This window comes from Myzus persicae, unplaced genomic scaffold (genome assembly GCF_001856785.1).
Source record: "Myzus persicae strain clone G006 unplaced genomic scaffold, MPER_G0061.0, whole genome shotgun sequence".
Taxonomy (NCBI): Eukaryota; Metazoa; Arthropoda; class Insecta; order Hemiptera; family Aphididae; genus Myzus; species Myzus persicae.
Window position 1 is genome coordinate 12,343 of NW_019103895.1, and position 20,688 is coordinate 33,030.

A 20,688-nucleotide genomic window follows, 5' to 3' on the forward strand; every position below is an offset into this window, starting at 1 on the left:
TTCGTGTGCGAGTCCAACTTGGCCGGTTTTATTTTGTATCTAAATTAGGGTGTCGTCGTAAATGGAGGTTGAGAAACACTGGTATGTGGTAATGTAGTACATTTACGGGCGACTGTAACCACAATTTGTTTACGTTCGTCAGACACGAGTCGTTTTCTCCGTCCGATTTTCGGTCGAACCTTTTTCGCGTCGGTGGTTTTACCGGCCTCGAGAGCGAATTTAAATCCAAGTGACAGAATCTCGATGTTATAAATCAATTGTTGAGATGTATCAGCTGTAGTCGAGCTTTTAATAAAACGGTTGTCGAGTATGTGTCAGCAGTACAGGCCGTAAGTATAGGTAAAACCGTCCAACCGTCGAGAAAATTCTCAATCGAACCAGATCGCTTATGTTATTAATTCTCTAGTTGACATACGTTTTTAGACAAAATAAAACGGATTTCACAGACTCGCAGTCACTTGACGTTATTTTGGCGGTAAAAATGACCAGAGTCAAATTTACAAAATATAACGGTTTTATCACGCAAGGGCGCCCATAGGAAAATTCTCAAGGGGGGGAGGGCAACATTTTAATTTATCAATCTATTATAATGTGTTATTTAATAATAAATAATAAATAGTTAAATTATAATTGCTGAATCTATTTTGTTTTTAATAGTTTTCACTTTTCTATTTTAAACTCTAATCTCTACTATCTAGTACCTATAATCATAAAATTAATATTATAGATTACAATACTTATAAAGTTATAAATATAATACATTTATTTATTAAATATCTAATAAACATTCCGTTTCCGTATTTCTTTATTACATATATATATAATTATAATTATATATAAATCTGTGATCATAAATAGAATATTAGGGGGTGTATAGTGTACACAAACACACACATACACATATACGTAGAGTGTTTGTGGCAACGCACAATATTTTAAGAATAGATAATTATCCATAGAATAAAAAAGAAAATGTGTGTTGTTATAACCTGATTCGCCAAACTAAATAAACCAATTTTTCATTAACAAATTATAGATTTTCATAAATTAAATTAATTTTTTTAATTTTATCTAAATAAATAGATTCTGATCACAGTAAACAATTTTCTAAGATTTTCGACATTTTCCAGGGTGGGACATGTCCCTTCCTTGCCTCCCATAATATGGGCGCCCTTGTTACACTGACTATTGGTGGGAAAAGTGTTTCCATATTAAGAGGACGTCGCATCCGCAAACCTTACGACTTGGCAAATTTGTGTTCACTAGTTTCAATAGTGAACCGTTAGTTTTGATATTTGAGTGACTTCACCTATTATACAATTTAAAGGTAAGATTATTATTTAGGGCCTCAATATGTAAGCGGCTTTAATAGATATTACTATTCTTTAGTAAGTTATATGACCTTTTTGGTGTATTTTAAAATGATCATACGTAACACTGCAGGGTGATCCACATATAAGTAGATAACGCTCATTTCAGCATCTACCAAAAATCCTTACAATATAAGGTATATTAAATAATAATAAAAAAAATATTATAATACAATCTTTGTTATAAATTGTTACTTATAGCCATAGGTATAGTTTATTAAGTAATAAGGTTGAACAATACATTTTAATTTGGTTCATTTTATTGGTATAGGTACATATATATTTATTTCATAGTATTCGTACTGCAAACATGCGCATAAGTAATATATTATTATTAAATTAGATATTTATACATCATGTTTAAATTAAATTACAATTCGTTATAATAAAATTATACGTTTACGACAGTGTAAAAATACAGCGAACAAAATAAATAGAAAATCGATACAAATAGTAAATCTCTTATTTTTTTACAAAAAAATAAAATTATATTTAGCAAAATAGTATGGGGAAAACGGTTGACACGAATTACGTAAAATATAATGTTATATACGCTACATCGTCGCGCACGCATATTATTATGACGTCCACGAGGCCGCCATAACAACAACAACAACAACAACAACAACGACAACGACATTGTCGATCGTTACGGAATTATTTACAGGAGCGTCAGTTGGATCGGCCTGTTGAAAATAGTCTTATTCTGCAGTTCCCGGACAGCCCGAGCGGCATCCTGCGGGTTCCTGAGGTTGACGCGCGCCTCGCCGGTCGGCTTGCCGAAATCGTTGAACCGCCGGATCACGTTCTGGCTGTGCAGTTCGAAACCTTCGAAGAAATTCACGATCTGCTTGACGTCGGCCCGGTACGGCACGTTGTCCAGGGCCACCACGCACCCGGGCTGCCCGAACCCGTCGGGACCGGTGTTCGGACCGGGTCCGGGACCGCGTATCCTGGGCGTGTAACCGCCGCCGCCGCCGCGGCCCCCACCGTTGTTCATGTTGTTAAACTGTTGGTGCTGCGGTCGACCGCCGCCGCCGCCGCCGCCGTACGGTCCGCCGTACTGCTGAGACTGTGGAGGTCTTTGGTGGTGCTGCTGATGCCTGGACGGCGGTCCTCCACCACCGCCCCAAGACTGCAAGTCCGGCTGTTGGCTGTTGGAGTGCTGCTGCATCGGCTTGGTGATGGCCTGGATCATGAGCGACCGGTTGATGGGCTCCACGGCCACGAGGTTCGGCCCCATGTAGGTTTGGTTCTTGGCGAGGGCGGCGTTCGCCTGTTGCGCGGTGCCGAACTCGCAGTACGACTCGCCGGTCGGGCGGCCGTACTTGCTGAGCATGATGTGTATCTTGTCGGGCAGAACGGAGTCGGAGAAGAACTGAGTGATGTCCGTGTTGGTGACGGTCGTCGGCAAGCCGTACACGTACAGGCAGTTGGAACGGATGACAGGCGCAGAGCCCGACACGATCGGAGGCGGCGGCGCCACCGGCGAAGACGACGCAGCCGCCGGATGATTATGCGTCTGTTGGTGGTGATTGCTACCGCTGTGGTGGTGATGATGGTGGCTGCTGCTGTGGTGGTGGTGACGGCTGCTGCTGCTGTTGTCGCTCGAAAAGCGTCTGTCGTCGTCGACGCCGGCGCCGGCACCGTCGGATTTGCGCCTGATCTGAGAGTACTCCTTGTAGGTGCACCGCAGCACGGGTACCGGCGTCGAGCCCAACAAGACGCAGTCGTGCCGCTTGAGCGCCGATTCAGCAGCATCCATGCTGGTGAACTCGAGCGCGGCGCCCATGAACTCGCCGTCCGGATAAAAAATCACGCGGCGCACGTCGGTGCCACCGTCGAACTCGTTCATTACGTCTTCCTCGGCAACCGTGACCGGAAGCTGTTTGAGTTTCAGATATTTGGTGGGCGGATCCTTCCGTTGTTCCTCGCTGCCGCCATCAACAGACACTCCGTCCTTGTTCGTGATTTTCTCGCACACTATTAGATCATCGTTGTCGTCGTCGCCGTCGCTTCCTTCGTCATCGGTCTTGGACTTGTTTGATTTTTTTTTGTCGGACGACACCGTCGGCTTGTCAGTTGCGACGTCGTCGTCGTCGTCATCGTCGTCCACAAAGTCCACTACTACAGGTGGCACCGTCGCTTTCGGATACGGTCGGTCGTCCGTGTTGTCTCGCTCGTATGCCTTGTCGTCCAGGTGTTTGACCACCACGTGGTTGCCTTTGTAGGTGGTCCCGTTGACCTTCATGGCTAAATTTTTATTGTTGTTGCTGTCGAACCGGACGAACGCCACGCCCTGCCGGTGCTTTTGGATCTTGATAGCCGACCCATCAATGTGTATGCCTTCGAACAGTTTGCGGATGTCGCCATACGAGAACGGGTTGCACATGTTGTTTACCTCCACACACAGGCCCTCGGAGTGAGGGACCTGCGCGTTCCGAACGTCATACCTGTACCGGTCGTTGTATCGGGGAGGCATCCTCTTGCAGGACTCGTCGAATTCGGAGGACCGGCCTTCGTCATTATCGTTGCGCGGCTGCTGCTGTGGTACTTGATTGAACCTGGAAGGCTTGCCATTTTCATTAATCGAGCTGAACCTGGATTGTCTGCCTCTGCCACCACCGTCGGGGATGTTGTGACCGCCATACCTAGGTGGCTGTTGCTGCTGCTGATGGTTGAACCTCGGCTCACCGCTGCCGTTACCAAACTCGTCGAATGGTCGCTGACCTCTCGCGCCACCATGGTTGTGTTGACCCACAACAGGTGGCACGGCCTGTTGCGGCTTGTGAAATCTAGGTGGACCTCCTCGGTTTGGCCCGAACCCTCGTTGTTCACGGAAATCTTGTCCGGGCGGTCCCCTCCTCATGGTCGGTCCGGAGTTTTCATTATACTTTCCATGGAAATTGTTGTCAAACTCTGTTTGTCGATCGTCCTCGTCATCGCTACCACCCCCGCCGCCGTATGCGCCTGAGCGAAAATCGTTGTCAGGGACGTACGGCTGTTGCTGCAGATGTGAGTGGTTTCCGCCACTCGACGTCCATATATTCATCAACGACGGCGGTTGCTGTTGTTGTTGTTGTTGTTGTTGTTGTTGATGAAAGGAATTCGGAGGAATTATGGGGACGATAGGTGGCTGGGGAGGCGTCCTGAATTGCGCGAATCCTCCAAGGTTGCCGGGCATTACGTTGTTCATCATCGTGGCTGGCTGATGGTTTTCTACTGCCATAGCTACAGGCTGTTGCTGCATATTATCATATTGACAGGCCCAAGGATTGATTTGAAGTTGTTGTGTGCCGTCCGTCCCTTTGTTGGCAGCCGGCGACCGTGATCTTTGCGATTTGCCTCCACTTCCTCGGCTCGTCGAGTTCCTGCCATCTGCACTGCGATACCTGTCCCTGGACCTGTCTCTTCCTCTGCTCCTGTCCCGTCGCCGCCGGTCTCTAGACCTCGATCTATCCCGTCGACTTCCTCCACTACGAGACGACTTTGAACGCCGCTCTCGGGATTTCGATCGAGATCGGTCACCACGTTTGTGACTTTTATCGTCGCGATCTCTACTCTCCGACGATTTTGGAGACAAAAGCTGTTGCTGCATCAGTTGCTGTTTGTCTTGGGGCATAAGTACCGACATGTTATCCATTAAGGGGGGTCTACGTAACATCTGTGGATTTAGTCGGTCGGGCCTCACCTGTTGTTGTGGCTGTGGTAAGACCTACGAGAAAAAATGTACATTATAGCAACTTTCGAAAGAGAAACATTAACTTATTGTCATACAACGGGGTAGGTGCTGTCTTCATTCAGATACAAATATATACTATTACTATATACCTTAGCAGTCAGCGGTGGCAACGACCCGACTATGGGGATCTGCGGCTGCTGCATCAAATTTTGCTGCATGTAGGCATTGTATAAGGTTTGTTGTCGTGCAGTATCGATGACTTTTTGCATTTCATTACGTGAGCTCAGCAGCAGTCTGATCTGCACGTCTTTGATGCATCCGCCGTCCGAAAGCATAGCCTGTCTAGCGTCTTCGTCGGTACTGTAAAATTGTCGAAATAACAATAAGAATATAACGAAATAAAGGCTAACGCCGCGTCGAGACTAGATTCGCACACACCTAATAATGATTTACATCACTGCGTTAATGACACTATTATGCAAGTTTACCTGAATGAGATGAAGACGTCGCCTTTTTCACCGCCGACGATATGAACTCCACCTTCGGGTATCGACAACCCTCGGAAATACTGCCTGATATCAGCGGCGTTGGCCGCCCAAGGCAGATTTTGTAATCTAATTATTACACTCATAATGATGACTGAAAAAATTAAAAACAATTTTTCGTGGTTACAGAGATGCGATTTGAAAGCAGATACGAATGATACAATGTTTTATTTATCTGTTCGATAACAATATATACGACTATCGTATCGTTTACAACGATATTGGATACGACTTTTTTCTTGATTACTATGCATGTAACAAACAGCACTTTAGCACATATAATATGTGAGTACATTTTAACCAAAGTAAGATTTATTTAAACACGGCGGCCAATTACGTATTGTATACGTGCCAGTGGCGAAGCGAACTTTTTGAGTCTTTGAAGCAAATTGTACATTTTTAATATTTTTACCACCAACCATCCCCTTTATTACATCAAAATGATAATTTACTATGTTGAAGCTATGAAGCAATATTGCTTCAAATAGTATTATATCCCGCCGCCACTGGTACGTATAACCAAAATATTGAGCAATGACGATCGGCGTCAAAGCCCTGCTTTAATATTATTGAGCAAGCACTTTAAGAAATGTTTGAAGGGGCTATGGACATTTTTTGGGGGGTTTAACCATAAAGCCCTATCGCCTATTTCCGCCTATGACGCAATAACGACCTGAAAATTACAATACGAAAAATGGTGTAAATTTAATATCACGTTTTTTGTGCCTTTCATAGTTCATACTCAAATAAACATTGTAATATTTACATAATTTAGAAAAAAAAACATTTTTTTTTTTTTTTTATTGATTTAATAAGATTAAATATTTTTTACTACCTATTTAAAATATACTAGAACACTATATATTTTTGTTAGAAATTTAATACCTATAATATATACCTGTACTGCTGTGAATCGACAAAATGACACTAGGTACCTAATGTCCTAATGTTTAATTTTCAAGCTAACACCACAATTCAAGATCCTTCAAAAATTAGGTAGTAGTTATGAAATTAATTTTATTTAAGTATTGAAATACAAAACAGTTACAAGTTTATTTTCAATGCTGAATTAATACAAAAAATCAATATTGTTATTTATTTTAGTTATAGTAATTTTTTTTAGTAAATAACTAGGAAACAACGCCGTAAAAGGAAAATAATAAAATAACAAATCACAATGACGTGTATACGTAGGTATTTAATATTATTTACTATATATTCGATGTAAATTAAAATATTTTACAGACATTAGTCCTTAGTATCCCCCCCCCCCCGCTATTGGAAAAGTTATTAATTATGTATTTATTTATGTAGTCATGCAGGCGTAACAGAAAAACAGAAAATAAAATGGGTAACTTTTGTTCTAATTAATACTTCAAGGTTTTTCTATATTTTATAATTTATCGAAGCTTGTACTTCAATTAAAGAATAACATTTTTTTTACGTACTCGATCAGTTTGCATGTGCAAAATATATAACATCGGTATATCCTAAGCTCCAAGGTGAGTAAAGCAGTACGAAAGCAGACTATTTTACGTATCAAATGAATTGTGATTGTTTTTGAGACGTGTGTTACTAAATAACATTAATAATTTGAAAAATATATATTTCATAACTCTTAAGCCAATTTATTATAGGTAACTAAAGGAATAATTTTTAAAACAAAAAAATTTACAGAGTAGTCATTTGAAGTGACAAAATAGAAATCACGTAAAGTCGGGATGAACATTTTAATGGCTGCAGACGCATAGGGATAGGGGAGGAGCCTTAATCGATTTGTTTTTTTTTTTTACTATAGATGTTTGTAGTAAGTTAGCTTATGAGCCATAAAAAAAATTATTTTTTAAGTTATAACAAAAGCTAATAAATAATTGTATTAAATATTAATACACAATATAATAAAAACTAAATAATACATATTATTATGTACATCAATATTTTATAACGTAGGTCTACAGCAAAAACATGTCAACAATTTGTTGTAAATTGTGACAAAAGCTGAATGTTCAGTGTACATTTAGAGTCCCGATTTGATCGCAAAATTTCGAGAGACACCTGTTTGAAAATTGGGACGTCTTATGAGTTATAAGCTTATAGAACACTTAGTATATAGTACATAGACAACACCGCTACATGTCCGTTGATATATTATGGTCTAAACAATTTCCTAAACGCTTTTCGATTTTGTTTTAACTGACAAGATTTTAATGTACAGATGCCTATACATTATAAACATTCTGTAGCTTGGTTTCAACAGTGCTAATTCCAATTTATTCAACTCTCAGAGACATAATAAAATTATCAATTTTAAAGTTAACAAAAACAGATGCAAATAGACAACTCTGCATACATTTGTGACATCGATCAAGGTATAAGAGCCCCGAAGGTTGATGAGTCGGTCATAATTCATAATCGAGCAATCTCAGACCAAATTTAGACATTAATACAAAGCACAAAACCTCGGTGATGTGCAACACTATACCTACATCCTAAATACATACAGCCATACAGGGGTATGCTCGAGAGAGGAGTAGGAGGGATTAAACCCCCCACCATGGACCAGGTGCGTCGGTAGACTACGGCAAATGCCCTACTCTAAGAAATTTTAAAAAGTCGGCAATTCTGTAAATTTGTATTTACTATTTTATACAATATGTACTCAGAAACCAGATAATATTCTTTTTTAGAGAAATAATTTCACGGTTTCTTAAAATGTTGGAAAACGCTGGTTCCTCGGCTTATGACATTCGTTATAAGGTACGCGAAACACGTCTTCTGTGGAATATCTAGAGAAATTCTTAAAATAGGTATACATGGATTTATAACAAATTGTTAGTGTTGATAACATCGAACACCGATTGCCGACTGGCGACTACCATGATGACATCCGATCAGTATAACTATTAAATAGTTAAAAAAATTAAGTTAAAATAGTTGAATGTATTAATATTTAGATTTATAAATTAATTTATAAGTACTTTGCAGTATTCAATATACAAATAATTAAATAATTAAATTGTTTTTTTAAATAGATTTATATTATTATTCCATTAAACTTATTGATAGGTAACTTATCGGATAAGTAAACAAATTAATGTTTTACTGTCTTCAATATTATTATTTAATTGGATAAATTGAAACACTTCATGTTCTTTGTTTATCATCACTTCATTATTAATTTTGATTGCATACATGTTTTGTTCCGAAAAATTATTTTATTGATGGTCCATAAATATTATATACATAGACAACCATAATTTTTTAAATATTATGAAGTCGGCCAATTTAATCAGTTGTCCCACTCTTTCAAAATCTGAAATGAAGTACCTGTCATAGACACTTAACAAATATTCATGTACTTAGATATTATTAATTAAAATTAATGTATAGTACATTTTGTAATTTCCGTTACCTATCGAAACGAATATACGATTCGACAAAGCGAGCTCATTTGGCGCTTAGATAAATAATATACCTACGACGTATATTTATTTTTTCGGTGAAGGTATTATAGGTATATAATATACATAATATACATAGGATATTAAACCTATACATAATAAATTATTATTATATTCTATATTATAATCTGTTGGTCTCGTACGATTTTTGAACTGTAGTATTTAATCCAAGTGTACCTGCCTATGCACGATGTTTAATACATTTATTTTACCAATTTTTAACTTAAAATATTTGATACAAGTAATATTATTAGTTTCATAACAGTTACTTATTTAGTTTTAGAACTAAAATTTGCTATTGCCGTTGGCATTTAAACTAAATTTTTTAGGATATTTTATTTAGAGTTGTTTATTTATGTAGGTACGTATATTAAGTTGAACACTTGTAATTTATTTTTATATTTATATTAGGATGCGATTTGTAAGTAGGTACTATTCGTTGAAATATGCGAGGGGAATGATTAGCAATACACGTATCGTTCTACATAAACTACCATAAAAATTGGACCAAACAATATGGGTAAAAACGTATTATATTCGGAAATATAATTAAATCGTTTTCGGAATATCATACAACATAAATCCAGAATTATGACTTGAGGGTCTCAAATATCAAACTATATTTTGGAAGAAAAACGATTCGGTGGAAACGAAAACGTAATTTTTTTAGATTCATATTAAATATTTAAATATACTTTATACGTAAAAACTATAATATGTTTCAAATTGCTGTACAAATATTATACAACTATACAACTACGTCTATACGTAGAATTTTTGAAAATAGTAATGAAAATAATTCATCACACTGAATTAAAATCAACATACTATTTATTCAATAATGATAGTCAAACCTAAAAATATTTTTATAGTCCATACAAATTTAATCATTGCCAAAAAAAATATTTTTTTGACTCAGTGACATTACAGATAATAGATATACACTGAGTATCGCTGTAATGAACGTATTCAATTTGAATTGAATAATATTTATTATACCTACAACGAAGCCTTACAACAGGGTATTTTATAATATTTATTCATCTATGAGAGTAATACTATTGATTATAAACACTATATAGTTGCATTTGTTGTATGATATAAGCTGAATTAATTTTTGCCGAAAATATCACGTTGGTATAGAACGTATAATATTATATAATGAAAACCTTAATGTTACGTCATGTTATTATATTATTGTGACTAGCATTTAACTTATAAGTCAATGCCACATATAGTTACTCCCACGTACCAATTTTTGCCAAACACAAATCGCATATTTCATACATATTATAACTAGCTGTTATTACTATTAGTTATGTCACTACGTTATAACTTATAAGTATATACATATTTAACTATTTTCTAATTACCTTATCAGTTATCACACAAACTGATGTATTATATTATATTATCTTAAATAAATAAATACCGACGTACCGAAGTGAAAACGGTGGTGTACATAGGCTATAGTGGTATAAATAACTTAAAATTGATTTAAATATGCGCGTACCTATAGAAAATAATAATATACGCAATGGTAAAAACACTAAAAACACAAGAGATGTTCAAGCACCAGATATAGGTTTTTATACAACAAAAATATAATTTAAATTTTTATTTTCAATTCGCATTTATAGGTACTTATGTAAGTAACCTTGTTAGATTTTCAAGTGACTAACTTCATTGACCAAATAAAAAAGACTAAAAAATTCAACATTTTCAAATGCATACATCAATAACTTTAATTTACTATAATAAATAACATTGACAGCAGTTTAAGTATATATAAGTGGGGTATTTTAAGTTTTTACGATTATTTTTTTCTGAATTAAAACAAAATAGGTAACAAAAGTCAGTCAATATATCAAAATCAATTTTTTAATTACATTATGAAAAGCTTATGAAGGACTTTGTCATACAGTTTCAAGGTTATCCAATTGGAAAACAATCAAAATATTACGTTATAACAATAAGTATATTATAAAGTTAATAGTAATAACACAAAAAGTCTAAATATTTTGAATCACAAATAATTAAAAATCAATTTGGTCGAAACCGGCTAATGCGTTCTTTGCCTAAGCTAGTTTTGTCGTTATTTTTTTAGCATTTTATTTGGGGTGACGAAATATTTAAGGTAATTTGATAGTAATACTTTGGTATGTTTAACATTATTATAAAAAACTTTCAACGGCTATAAATAAACTAGTGGTGTTGTAACTACTGTCTACTCAGTGCAGTTCGGTAGCTGTTGTAACGACGGTCGGGTGTAAAATGTAATAACATCACTGACAAAAATAAAAAATCACCTTTTAACATCCATAAAAATAATAACGTTGACTTCATAATGAATTACAAGCATGTATCTTTAAATAAATATTTGTTTGTAATACAATACGTGTATTGTAAGTGTTCAGTTAGAATAATACATTTACTCCTCCCATCTTAACACCTATCAACAACCATATTATTGTTGTACTATTGGCGCGGCACCCCAGTTAGACATACTAACATTTAAGTCCATTTAGACCAATTACTGTATGTTGCACATCATAAAAAAAAAAATCATTTCACCCTGTCACATGTATAATATACTTACTTTTTCGACGGATTACTTTCCCACGCATATAGGTATGTCTAAAGTTGACAAGATGCTGCGAAAAATCACTCCGTTTTAAAAAAAAAATAATACGCGTGTTTAAGACGTCCAGAACTGTTGCCAGTCTCGAGCCTGGAAAAACGGGGAAACATCGCCGACGGCCCAAACGGGCGACACTTATATACTACAACATTTGTACTACAAATGCATGTACAACGTCTATAATACATCGATATAAACGGGTCTCCGTCGTATTTAATAATTTAGGAACTATTTTAATTATAAGACACACAACACACACTCATTCAATACATCGTTCTGCTGCTTTATGAAGAGGGCAAATTACTATTGACTGTATAGTACCGTCATATTCAAAATAGATATGGTGATTAGTTTCACCGACTGCGCTTAAAACTTGAAAATAATAGTATTTAGGTGAGATCAATAGTTATATCTATAATATGATCCATTTTAAACTTCAAAACCATCTAATTGTTTCATGAAACATGCCCGTGGGCATAGTTTGTCTTCGCCTAAGTTCCGTTCTAGTAACAAGAGAATAACGCAACTAAATTCCGTACAAAAAACCACCACACTGCAAAAATATGTTTTACACTCTGGGCAAATGGCGATTAAAAAAAGATCAGTGATAAAAAATAAATTTGATGCACGCATAACACGACGACGGCGTAGGTGATGTATAAAAAAAAAATAGGTACTTGTGTTTTGTCTTGCGCATTACACAATATCATAATAGGTATATTTGTGGCATAGCTGTGGACATGCCCACAATAACCTAATCGCTAATAGTGTGCAATGTGCATTATTATTAGCAAGAAAACGAACTGTATAGGTAGGTACATAACACAGTAAAAACTAAGCGTACCTATAGTATAGATACGTAAACGTTGTTTAATCTAATTTTAATCGAAATATTATATTCGCGTTAAGTGTATAAATATATGATAATATTACAAACGTCAGATTTTTAAAATGCGACAAACGCAAGATGAGTTCTTATTCATACATTCGTGCTTGATTACTAATATAGTAATAGTAAATATTATATTGGTATATAGGCCGTAGGTACGATAAGTATGTGGCTACGTATTAATTCGTGTTTTTTACAAACTATTACACCTACATTATTATTATCATCATATTCAGCGTTTTAATATGTAAACATAGCACCTTTATAATATTGTACCACTAACAATTTATACATCTACAGGATGAATGTTGTAAGCCTTTAGATTCTGAGCGGAGGGATGAATGTATTGATTTTACAACGATGTATGTTTTTAAAATAATTTATTTTTGTCTGTCATTACGTTTTGGTACAGTAAAAATGCTTCAATATTCTTCAACAGCCTCTTTTCTAGTAGGAAAGTGAATTGAGTTAGTACTTCAGGGGATCAAAAGTAAAAAATCCCTAATGGTTTTCAAAAGCGGCAGAAAAACTAAAATTTTTTACTCAAAATCAGTTGGACTTAATAAAAATAACTGTATGTAGATTACATTTTCACTGAATGTTTATTTAATCAATTACTATGCACTATAATATTTTCCAAATATTGCGACTTTTTTTTGAGCTATTTATAGGCGTAAGACAATGACGAGTTTTATTTGTTTTCTTTTATTTTATGTCGATACAAGTTTATTCATAGGGTCAAGAAGCTTAAACATTTAATATAATAAGGCTTCCATCATATAATGTTACAATGGCAGTTGAAAAATATTAAAAATACATAGTCCCATTTTTTTTTTTAGAATCATTTAAAGTTTGAATTTTGTCAAAATACGTAAAAATCATAAAAATGTGCTAATTATTTTTAGTTAGAAATTCATACATTTTTTTTTAAATCGAAATTTTTCAATTTAATACATATTCCTTATAAGTCTGTATACCTTTATCAAAAAAAAAAATTCTACCTGAAAGTCTAATTACATTTTTATGGAACGTTTGAAATTGAAACTTTTGGAAAACATTGGATATTTGCTTCATTTCTCATATAGCAATTTTCTTATTTTGTTGTAATTCAACAACGAATAACTACAGATAATTGAAATTTACACCATGCTTATTTTATCCTAAAATTGTGAACATTTTCAATATATTTAAAACTGTTAATGGACATTTACAATTTTTCTAGTTTTTTTTTCTATAAATGTCAATAAAATGTTGTTTATAGGTTCAAAAAGCTTGACAATTGAATACAAGAGTTCTGATATATTGTTGCAATAGGAGTTGAAAAATAATAAAAATACAGACATAATTTTTTTAATAGTTATAAGTTCAAATTTGGACAGTTACATATTAACACGAAAAATAACGGTTTTAATCACAATGTATTGTTAAATTGTTGTAATTTAAAATTACTTATAGGCGTATGAAAATGTTAGAGTATACTATTATATTTTATACAGACAACGGAATTTTAAAATGTGATTTATTTTTTAGCAAAAATGAAGTTAACCTACTGTAGTACTAATTACTATAGTAAAATAAATTACTTGAATCATAATAATATAAAATATATTAAGTAATATCATACGCTGACAACTTTGCTCAGAACCGTTTTCGTAGACAATGATTTTATATTCAAATTTAACACTATCCATTACAGTGGGTTAATAATCATACGGGATTGGTAAATTGGGTCCCAAATTACCATATCTCGGCAAGTTTAATACCGGGGGAAAAAAGGTACTAGGTGAATTGAGTCCCAAAAAAAAAAAGGTTAGTATGTTCATCCTAATTATCTTTATTAGAAGTCAAATTTTATTGTAACCTACTATACTGCAGAGCGACATCCACTTACCCGCTTTTGTTTATTATAGTTGGTATATTTCAGAAATTTTACATTCCAATTAATTTTCCCTAATTACTAAAATTAGATGATGACTTATACTTAATTGTGTTGCTATAATTTTTGTTAAGGTAGTATCGAAGTAGCTCGGTTTATGATTAAACGTGGGACAAGTACCTCAATGGATTTCGATTTTATTTTAATATGGACCGTCCTCCCTTTACTTAATTACAATGCGGGACGTCAGATTTTAGCCGTCATCAACAGTCGATCTTCTTAACCACCGCACTGGCTGATAATAATTCATAAATCATAGTACATATTTTTTCTAATAAACTGGGTCTATACAAATAATTTAATCGCTAGGAGTCTTCTTTATAATTATTAAAATTAATATTGGTCGAACGTTGGTAGATCAAATATGTCAGTGTACCATAACGTGAACAAATCTATCAAGTATTCATAATCAATAAGATTTAATAAACAGAATAGACTGCAGTTTTTATCTCCTAAGAATAACACGAACAAATCCTTAATTTATAACAATAATTGATTTGCAATGATTTATTTCTCAATAACGAAGTAACACAAATATTACATCCTCGAGCACTTAACTAATGAGTAGGTAGATCATTAGACTTAGAGTAACAATACTTAAACAATTTGCACCATATCGAAGCAATACAAACATAGTATTTCTAAGATAAGATTGTGTAATATTGTAGTAGACTATTTCAAATTGTAATATTCGTCGTTAAAATACAATTACGATAATCACCTAACTATAATATTGTCATAGGTAATGAATAAAATACATTTTGGTGATGTCAATACATCAGTCTTGGCTGTAATAATACAGTGAAACTTCCATCATATGAAATCTCATGGGGTAGATAACTACAAAAAAAAAAAAACGTATTACCTATAGAAAATGTCGTTAAATATAAGTTAATAAATTAGTTTCTCAAAAATATTTTGTTAAAATAAGGAAAGTTCGTTACATGGAAGTTTCACTGTATAGCCTATAATAACTATTATACTAAATTATAACCCATTATGAAATGTCGTACAGTAGTAATAGTACTGATGTTAATCTTAATTATGTATATTTTTGTGGTTCATTTTTTTTTTTTTTTTACTTACAATCAAATACTTCTAGTATTGACGATATTTTGTCAATACCTACATGATTATAATAGTAGAAGAGTATTTTTATGCGTTTATAAGGGCCAGTTGTACCATCTCCGATTAAAGTTAACCGAAGTTTAATCGGCCAGATTTGGCCGATTATAAAATCTGTTATCAGCTGATTAAGCGTAATCGAAGTGTAACGTAGACGGTACAACTGGCCTTAATAGTGTCATATTAAATGCAACTTTATTATTTGGTTTATTTATTTAGATTATTGAGCATTAATCTAATCTATCTAAAATCAAAACAAATTAATAATAAAAAAAAAAAAAAACTAAAAACATAAAAATGTTTAATAGTAGCCAATATCAAGTACCTATAAATTGAAGAATTTTCAGGACACATTTAGTTTATCATTAACTATTTCAATTTTAGTTTAAATAACGATATCACCGACCGCGCGTAGTCGGTATGTCAACTACGTCGTGCGTATTGTCTCTAATACGGCGGCGGCGTCTGCAGTCTTAAGCTTAACTGAAATTATTTATTAGAACCTAGTGACGACGGGTGTCACAATTTAAGTGGTACGTCGATTACCAGTTACCACATTATCGATCGGAGAGTCAGTATTGTATATGTCAATATTCTGTAGATGAGTCCGTTCTTTATTTAAAGCCTAGGTACTTTTAACAATCAACATAATTTAATTCAAAATGTATAAAGGGAAATGCCACTTCAACTTCTAAAAATTACAAACTACACGAGTGTCTGATGGTTTAGCCTCCAATTGATACTCGAACTGCTGCAAGAACTCGACGCCTGCACTGCTTCAACCTTCAGCGCGTGAGGCGATATTCAGATGCGAAATACGAGTATCGGAGTATATTTATTTTTTTAACGGTGCAATCATATAACATATTATTATACGCTTGACTTATGATATCTGAAAATATTTTGGTTTGACGTTTCATTATTTTATTGTTTTGCTGTGATGCCAATTTTATTATAAAAAATATTAATTTGTAATAATATCATAGCATCAGTAGAAAGTTGAGAACTCTGAGCCTTAGTTTTAATTTAATACAAGTAGTTCAGATAAAATCATTTTTAACTGATAAAATAATTACTAAAAATTAAACTACCTGCCTATTGAAAAAAAATTGTATGACATAATGTACAAAATGAGTGTAGAATGGAAATCAACGATGCAATTATCAATGATATATTTACAATTTAACTATCAAGTTCAATATTCAACAACAATTATTCTACTACAATGTGGACAAAAAACAAAGTATTTTAGTATCATAATTCATAACCATAATACGCCCACATCCTATATACATAACCTCCTAATGCTTAAATTACATTTCTTGATAACATTTGTTTATGACCTTAAAAATAATCAAACACTTGAATTAGGTATAATATTATAGTACTTTCAATAACTAGCATTAATTACTGTAGGTTAAAAGATGAAATCTAGGGAATAAAAATTAGAGAAAGTATTGATAGGTATTCTAAATCAATAATGTAAGACCAAATGAGAACACTATGAGCTAATACTGACTTAACACATTTTGAATAGAGCAAAAAAAAGTTGAAATGAAACAGCTGGAAGTATAAAAATAACTTGTATTCTTATTTTAAATTGACTAAGATAATTGTATAACTTTTGTTTGTTTATTTTAATACTCAGTATAAGTCTTAAATTGTTCAGCATACTTAATATACTTTAATATGTGTGCAGATTAACGATTAAAGGTCAGTGGTAACAAATTTTTACCAAGTAAATAACTAGAGTAAATACTTCAAATCAACATATTATATACATCAATACCACAGTTGATTCATTAATGGCACAGGACAATAGCTGAGTATGTATGGCCAATTTTTATTTACAGAATTTCAGTCATTATGGTGAGATAATTACCCAATACCTAATACTAAGATGTATTATACTTAACAACAAGTAAAAAATATTTTTAATATTATATTAGACTAAAAATAATTTTGAAAAGTCAAGTAGCATATACAATTTATATACCCACAAACAAATTCATATAATGTACAGTATTCTGTATCATTAATTTTATATTATAATAAAGTATGTATCTATGCGTATCTTAACGTATCTATGAACCGAATTAGCTTGTACATAGATAGAAACTATTTGCTTAATACATCAGATCTTCAATCTAAAGAATGCTTGAAAATCACTAGCGCAACATTTATGTTTGATTTTCTAAAAATGTTGATGTACCTATCTAGATTTAATAAGCAAGGTAGCGAGTCATATTTGTGTAAATTGTTTTAAATAAATTACCTACATTCAAATTTTGAAATAAGTTTCTATTCACTTCAATTTGATGTAGAGCAGAAGAATTATTGGTTATTAATGGCATTAAATTGAATTTAAAGGCTTGAAAGAACTAGACCCCGATAAAAGGTTGGTCGTTTTCATACAAGTAGTAACCAAATACTTTTTAGAGCAATAATAATATATATAATTTATAGTTATTACTTTATTAAGTAGGTTCTAATATTGTATAAAATGATTAAAATATATTGTTTATATTAATATTATACCTATAAAATATTGATATTAGACTCCATTCACTTCAATTCGATGTAGAACAGTAGAATGGGTTATAACTTATTAATGTGTAATATATTGAACTGCAATACTTGAAAGAACTAGATCCGATGAATGGTCAGTAATTTTCAATTTTTTTTTAATTTTTAAAATAATAATTATCAGTTACAAATAACCAAAATAAAATTGTATAGCGATAATTATATAATTTGTAATTATCACTTCATTATGTAGGTACTAATGTTGTTTTTGAAACACCTAGCATAGATTAGAGGTATCTCAAGGTATATTATAAATTGAATAAGGAGATAATATTAATAATAGGGAACCATTAAAATACAAACTAAAAAACTAATGTTTACCAAATATAGTTTCTTAGTTCAAAACATATAGTATATACCTAAACTAAATATTTAAAATAGGGACGCTGTATTTAATATTAAGTATTTCATTGGGAAAAGCTTAAAATCTTTGTATCATATTATAAAGAATGTAGATGATATAGTATGTTAATTACCTTATTTGTCTTAATTGGTATTATTTATTATCTAAGCCGTCTTATCAAGCTTTGTGTATCCTGAGCATTAAATGGTGATGACTAAATGCCCAATTTGGCAAGTGTATATGTCCAAATAAAATTAACTAGGATTTCTTAATGTTTGCTTTCTCACAGACTGTAGAAGTGTTGTTGTAGTAGTAGTAGTATTGTAGCGGTAATCCTAGTAGTAGCAGTACTGCAGAAGAAGTAGTAGCTGGGTATTTGTCGACCGTGATGCAGCTATACAACAGCAAGAGATAAGTTCAATGTGTGTTTCCAAAACAACTTTTACTCGATACGAAATGATAAATCAGAGACCAACAAATACTAATCAAACTGAAACACCAAAAACAAACGTAAAATGGTTAGAGGATGTCAGCTAACCATTTGTTTTCTCACTCTCTGGACATATCAAATTTACGTTTAGCAGAACTTTCTTTGTTTTGTAACTTTTAACATTGGAAAGAATTCACTTATTATTAAATTGTAAGTTCCGAACATAACCTGTGTCGCTATGTTGCATTTTTATGCAATTTAAAACCATTTTTAAATTACAACAATTTACAGGCTCATAACTTACATAAAAATTGAAATATTATAAATTAGCCAATGTAACAACAAGGGTAATGAACTTCACTTAAAGCTTGATAATAGGTGAATTCACTTCAACAATACAATATGGAACAACACAGGGTTGTTTCTGCTAATCTACTAAATGTAAATTTGGTATGTCGTACACCCGTGCATGGACGAGAGAGACTAAGCAAACAGTAATCTGACATTATCTTAAATATTAATTCAAATAGTTGAAATACACTACAGATTTAATGATTATGGAACTTCATAGCAATACGTAAAGCAATGGAAAAAAGTTAAAACAAAATATGAATAATTCGAGTCCCAGGTAGTTATTACGACCGACCTTGAGGTTGTTCGAGAAATGCGTAGGTCGTATGACCGCAAAAAAATATATATATCGTTTATCAAATGCAAACACACAGCGAAGCAATGTTTAACGACACAATTTAAGACCACACGTGTGCACGCAATTGTATACGTACGAATTATCTAGAATAATCGTTGGCACAGTAATAAAACAAGGTAGGTACATAATAATAATGTTATAATATCGATATGGACAATAATAATAATTGAACTATTTTTTTTTTAAGAATACTTACCAGTGAGTTGGAACGAGCGCGGCCGCGGCGCATAGAAAATAACGAAAAAAAAAAAAAACCATAAAACGTCTCTGTGGACGAGTTAAAAATTAAGTTAGTATAAAATCAAAAAGAGAAATTAAAATGTGAAAATGAAAAAAAAAAAATTGAAATCAAATCGCGTGCACGTCGTGGAACGACGCGAGTATATCGTAGAATATTGGCGTCGTACAAACTATAAAAATGTGACATTATAATAATAATAATAATAATAATATTCTCCTCCGACAACAATTTTATCATGGGTACGCGTCATGACAAAACAGTCAGTTGTGACTTGTGGTGCACTCACTGGCGACTGGCGTCACTGCACTATTGGACAATGCGCGCGTACTGCGTACCAAAACAACACAAGTTACTACGATGGCGGCCGCGGTGCGGTGTGCGGACGGAGAAATTATTACGGCGTTCGAATAATAATAATAATAATAATGATATTAACAGCCGGTAAATACACGGCTAAACACGGCGTCGTGTTGTAATTTATATTTTATACGTATTATTATTATTATTATTCATAATAATAATAATATGTACGTCGCATTTATTATTTTTATGGCACCGACTGTAACGCGATCCCTGTCCGACGGGTGGTCGTCCGACGGGCCCGCGGTGTGGGGTGGGTCGATCGGTAGGCAGTGCGTCCGGTGGTCGGCGGGCCGGGGGCCCGGTGTGACCAACGCGATTTTGCGCGGCGATTGACGTCACGGGTCGCGATTTTATCATAATAATGAAT

The 20,688-nt window shown here is 33.7% G+C and overlaps 1 protein-coding gene across 1 annotated transcript; it reads right to left on the reverse strand.

The window, feature by feature from the left end:
* Positions 1–1,612: 1,612 nt before the first annotated feature.
* Positions 1,613–20,476, reverse strand: LOC111036032. Its single transcript, XM_022317915.1, has 5 exons — positions 19,914–20,476; positions 18,712–19,068; positions 5,541–5,691; positions 5,202–5,412; positions 1,613–5,085 (listed from the first exon to the last, which is right to left on the reverse strand). Exons 3-5 carry the CDS (start codon positions 5,681–5,683, stop codon positions 2,032–2,034), a joined length of 3,408 nt encoding a protein of 1,135 aa, XP_022173607.1. The 5' UTR covers positions 5,684–5,691; positions 18,712–19,068; positions 19,914–20,476; the 3' UTR covers positions 1,613–2,031.
* Positions 20,477–20,688: the final 212 nt, after the last annotated feature.

What these genes read in the sequence shown, in the direction of transcription:
- LOC111036032 (XM_022317915.1), bottom strand. Translation starts at nt 5,683, where the DNA reads ATGAGTGTAATAATTAGATTACAAAATCTGCCTTGGGCGGCCAACGCC. An exon ending in GACGTCTTCATCTCATTCAG is followed by an intron (nt 5,413 to 5,540) that starts GTAAACTTGCAT and finishes ACAATTTTACAG; the next exon opens with TACCGACGAAGACGCTAGAC. An exon ending in TGCCACCGCTGACTGCTAAG is followed by an intron (nt 5,086 to 5,201) that starts GTATATAGTAAT and finishes TTTTTCTCGTAG; the next exon opens with GTCTTACCACAGCCACAACA.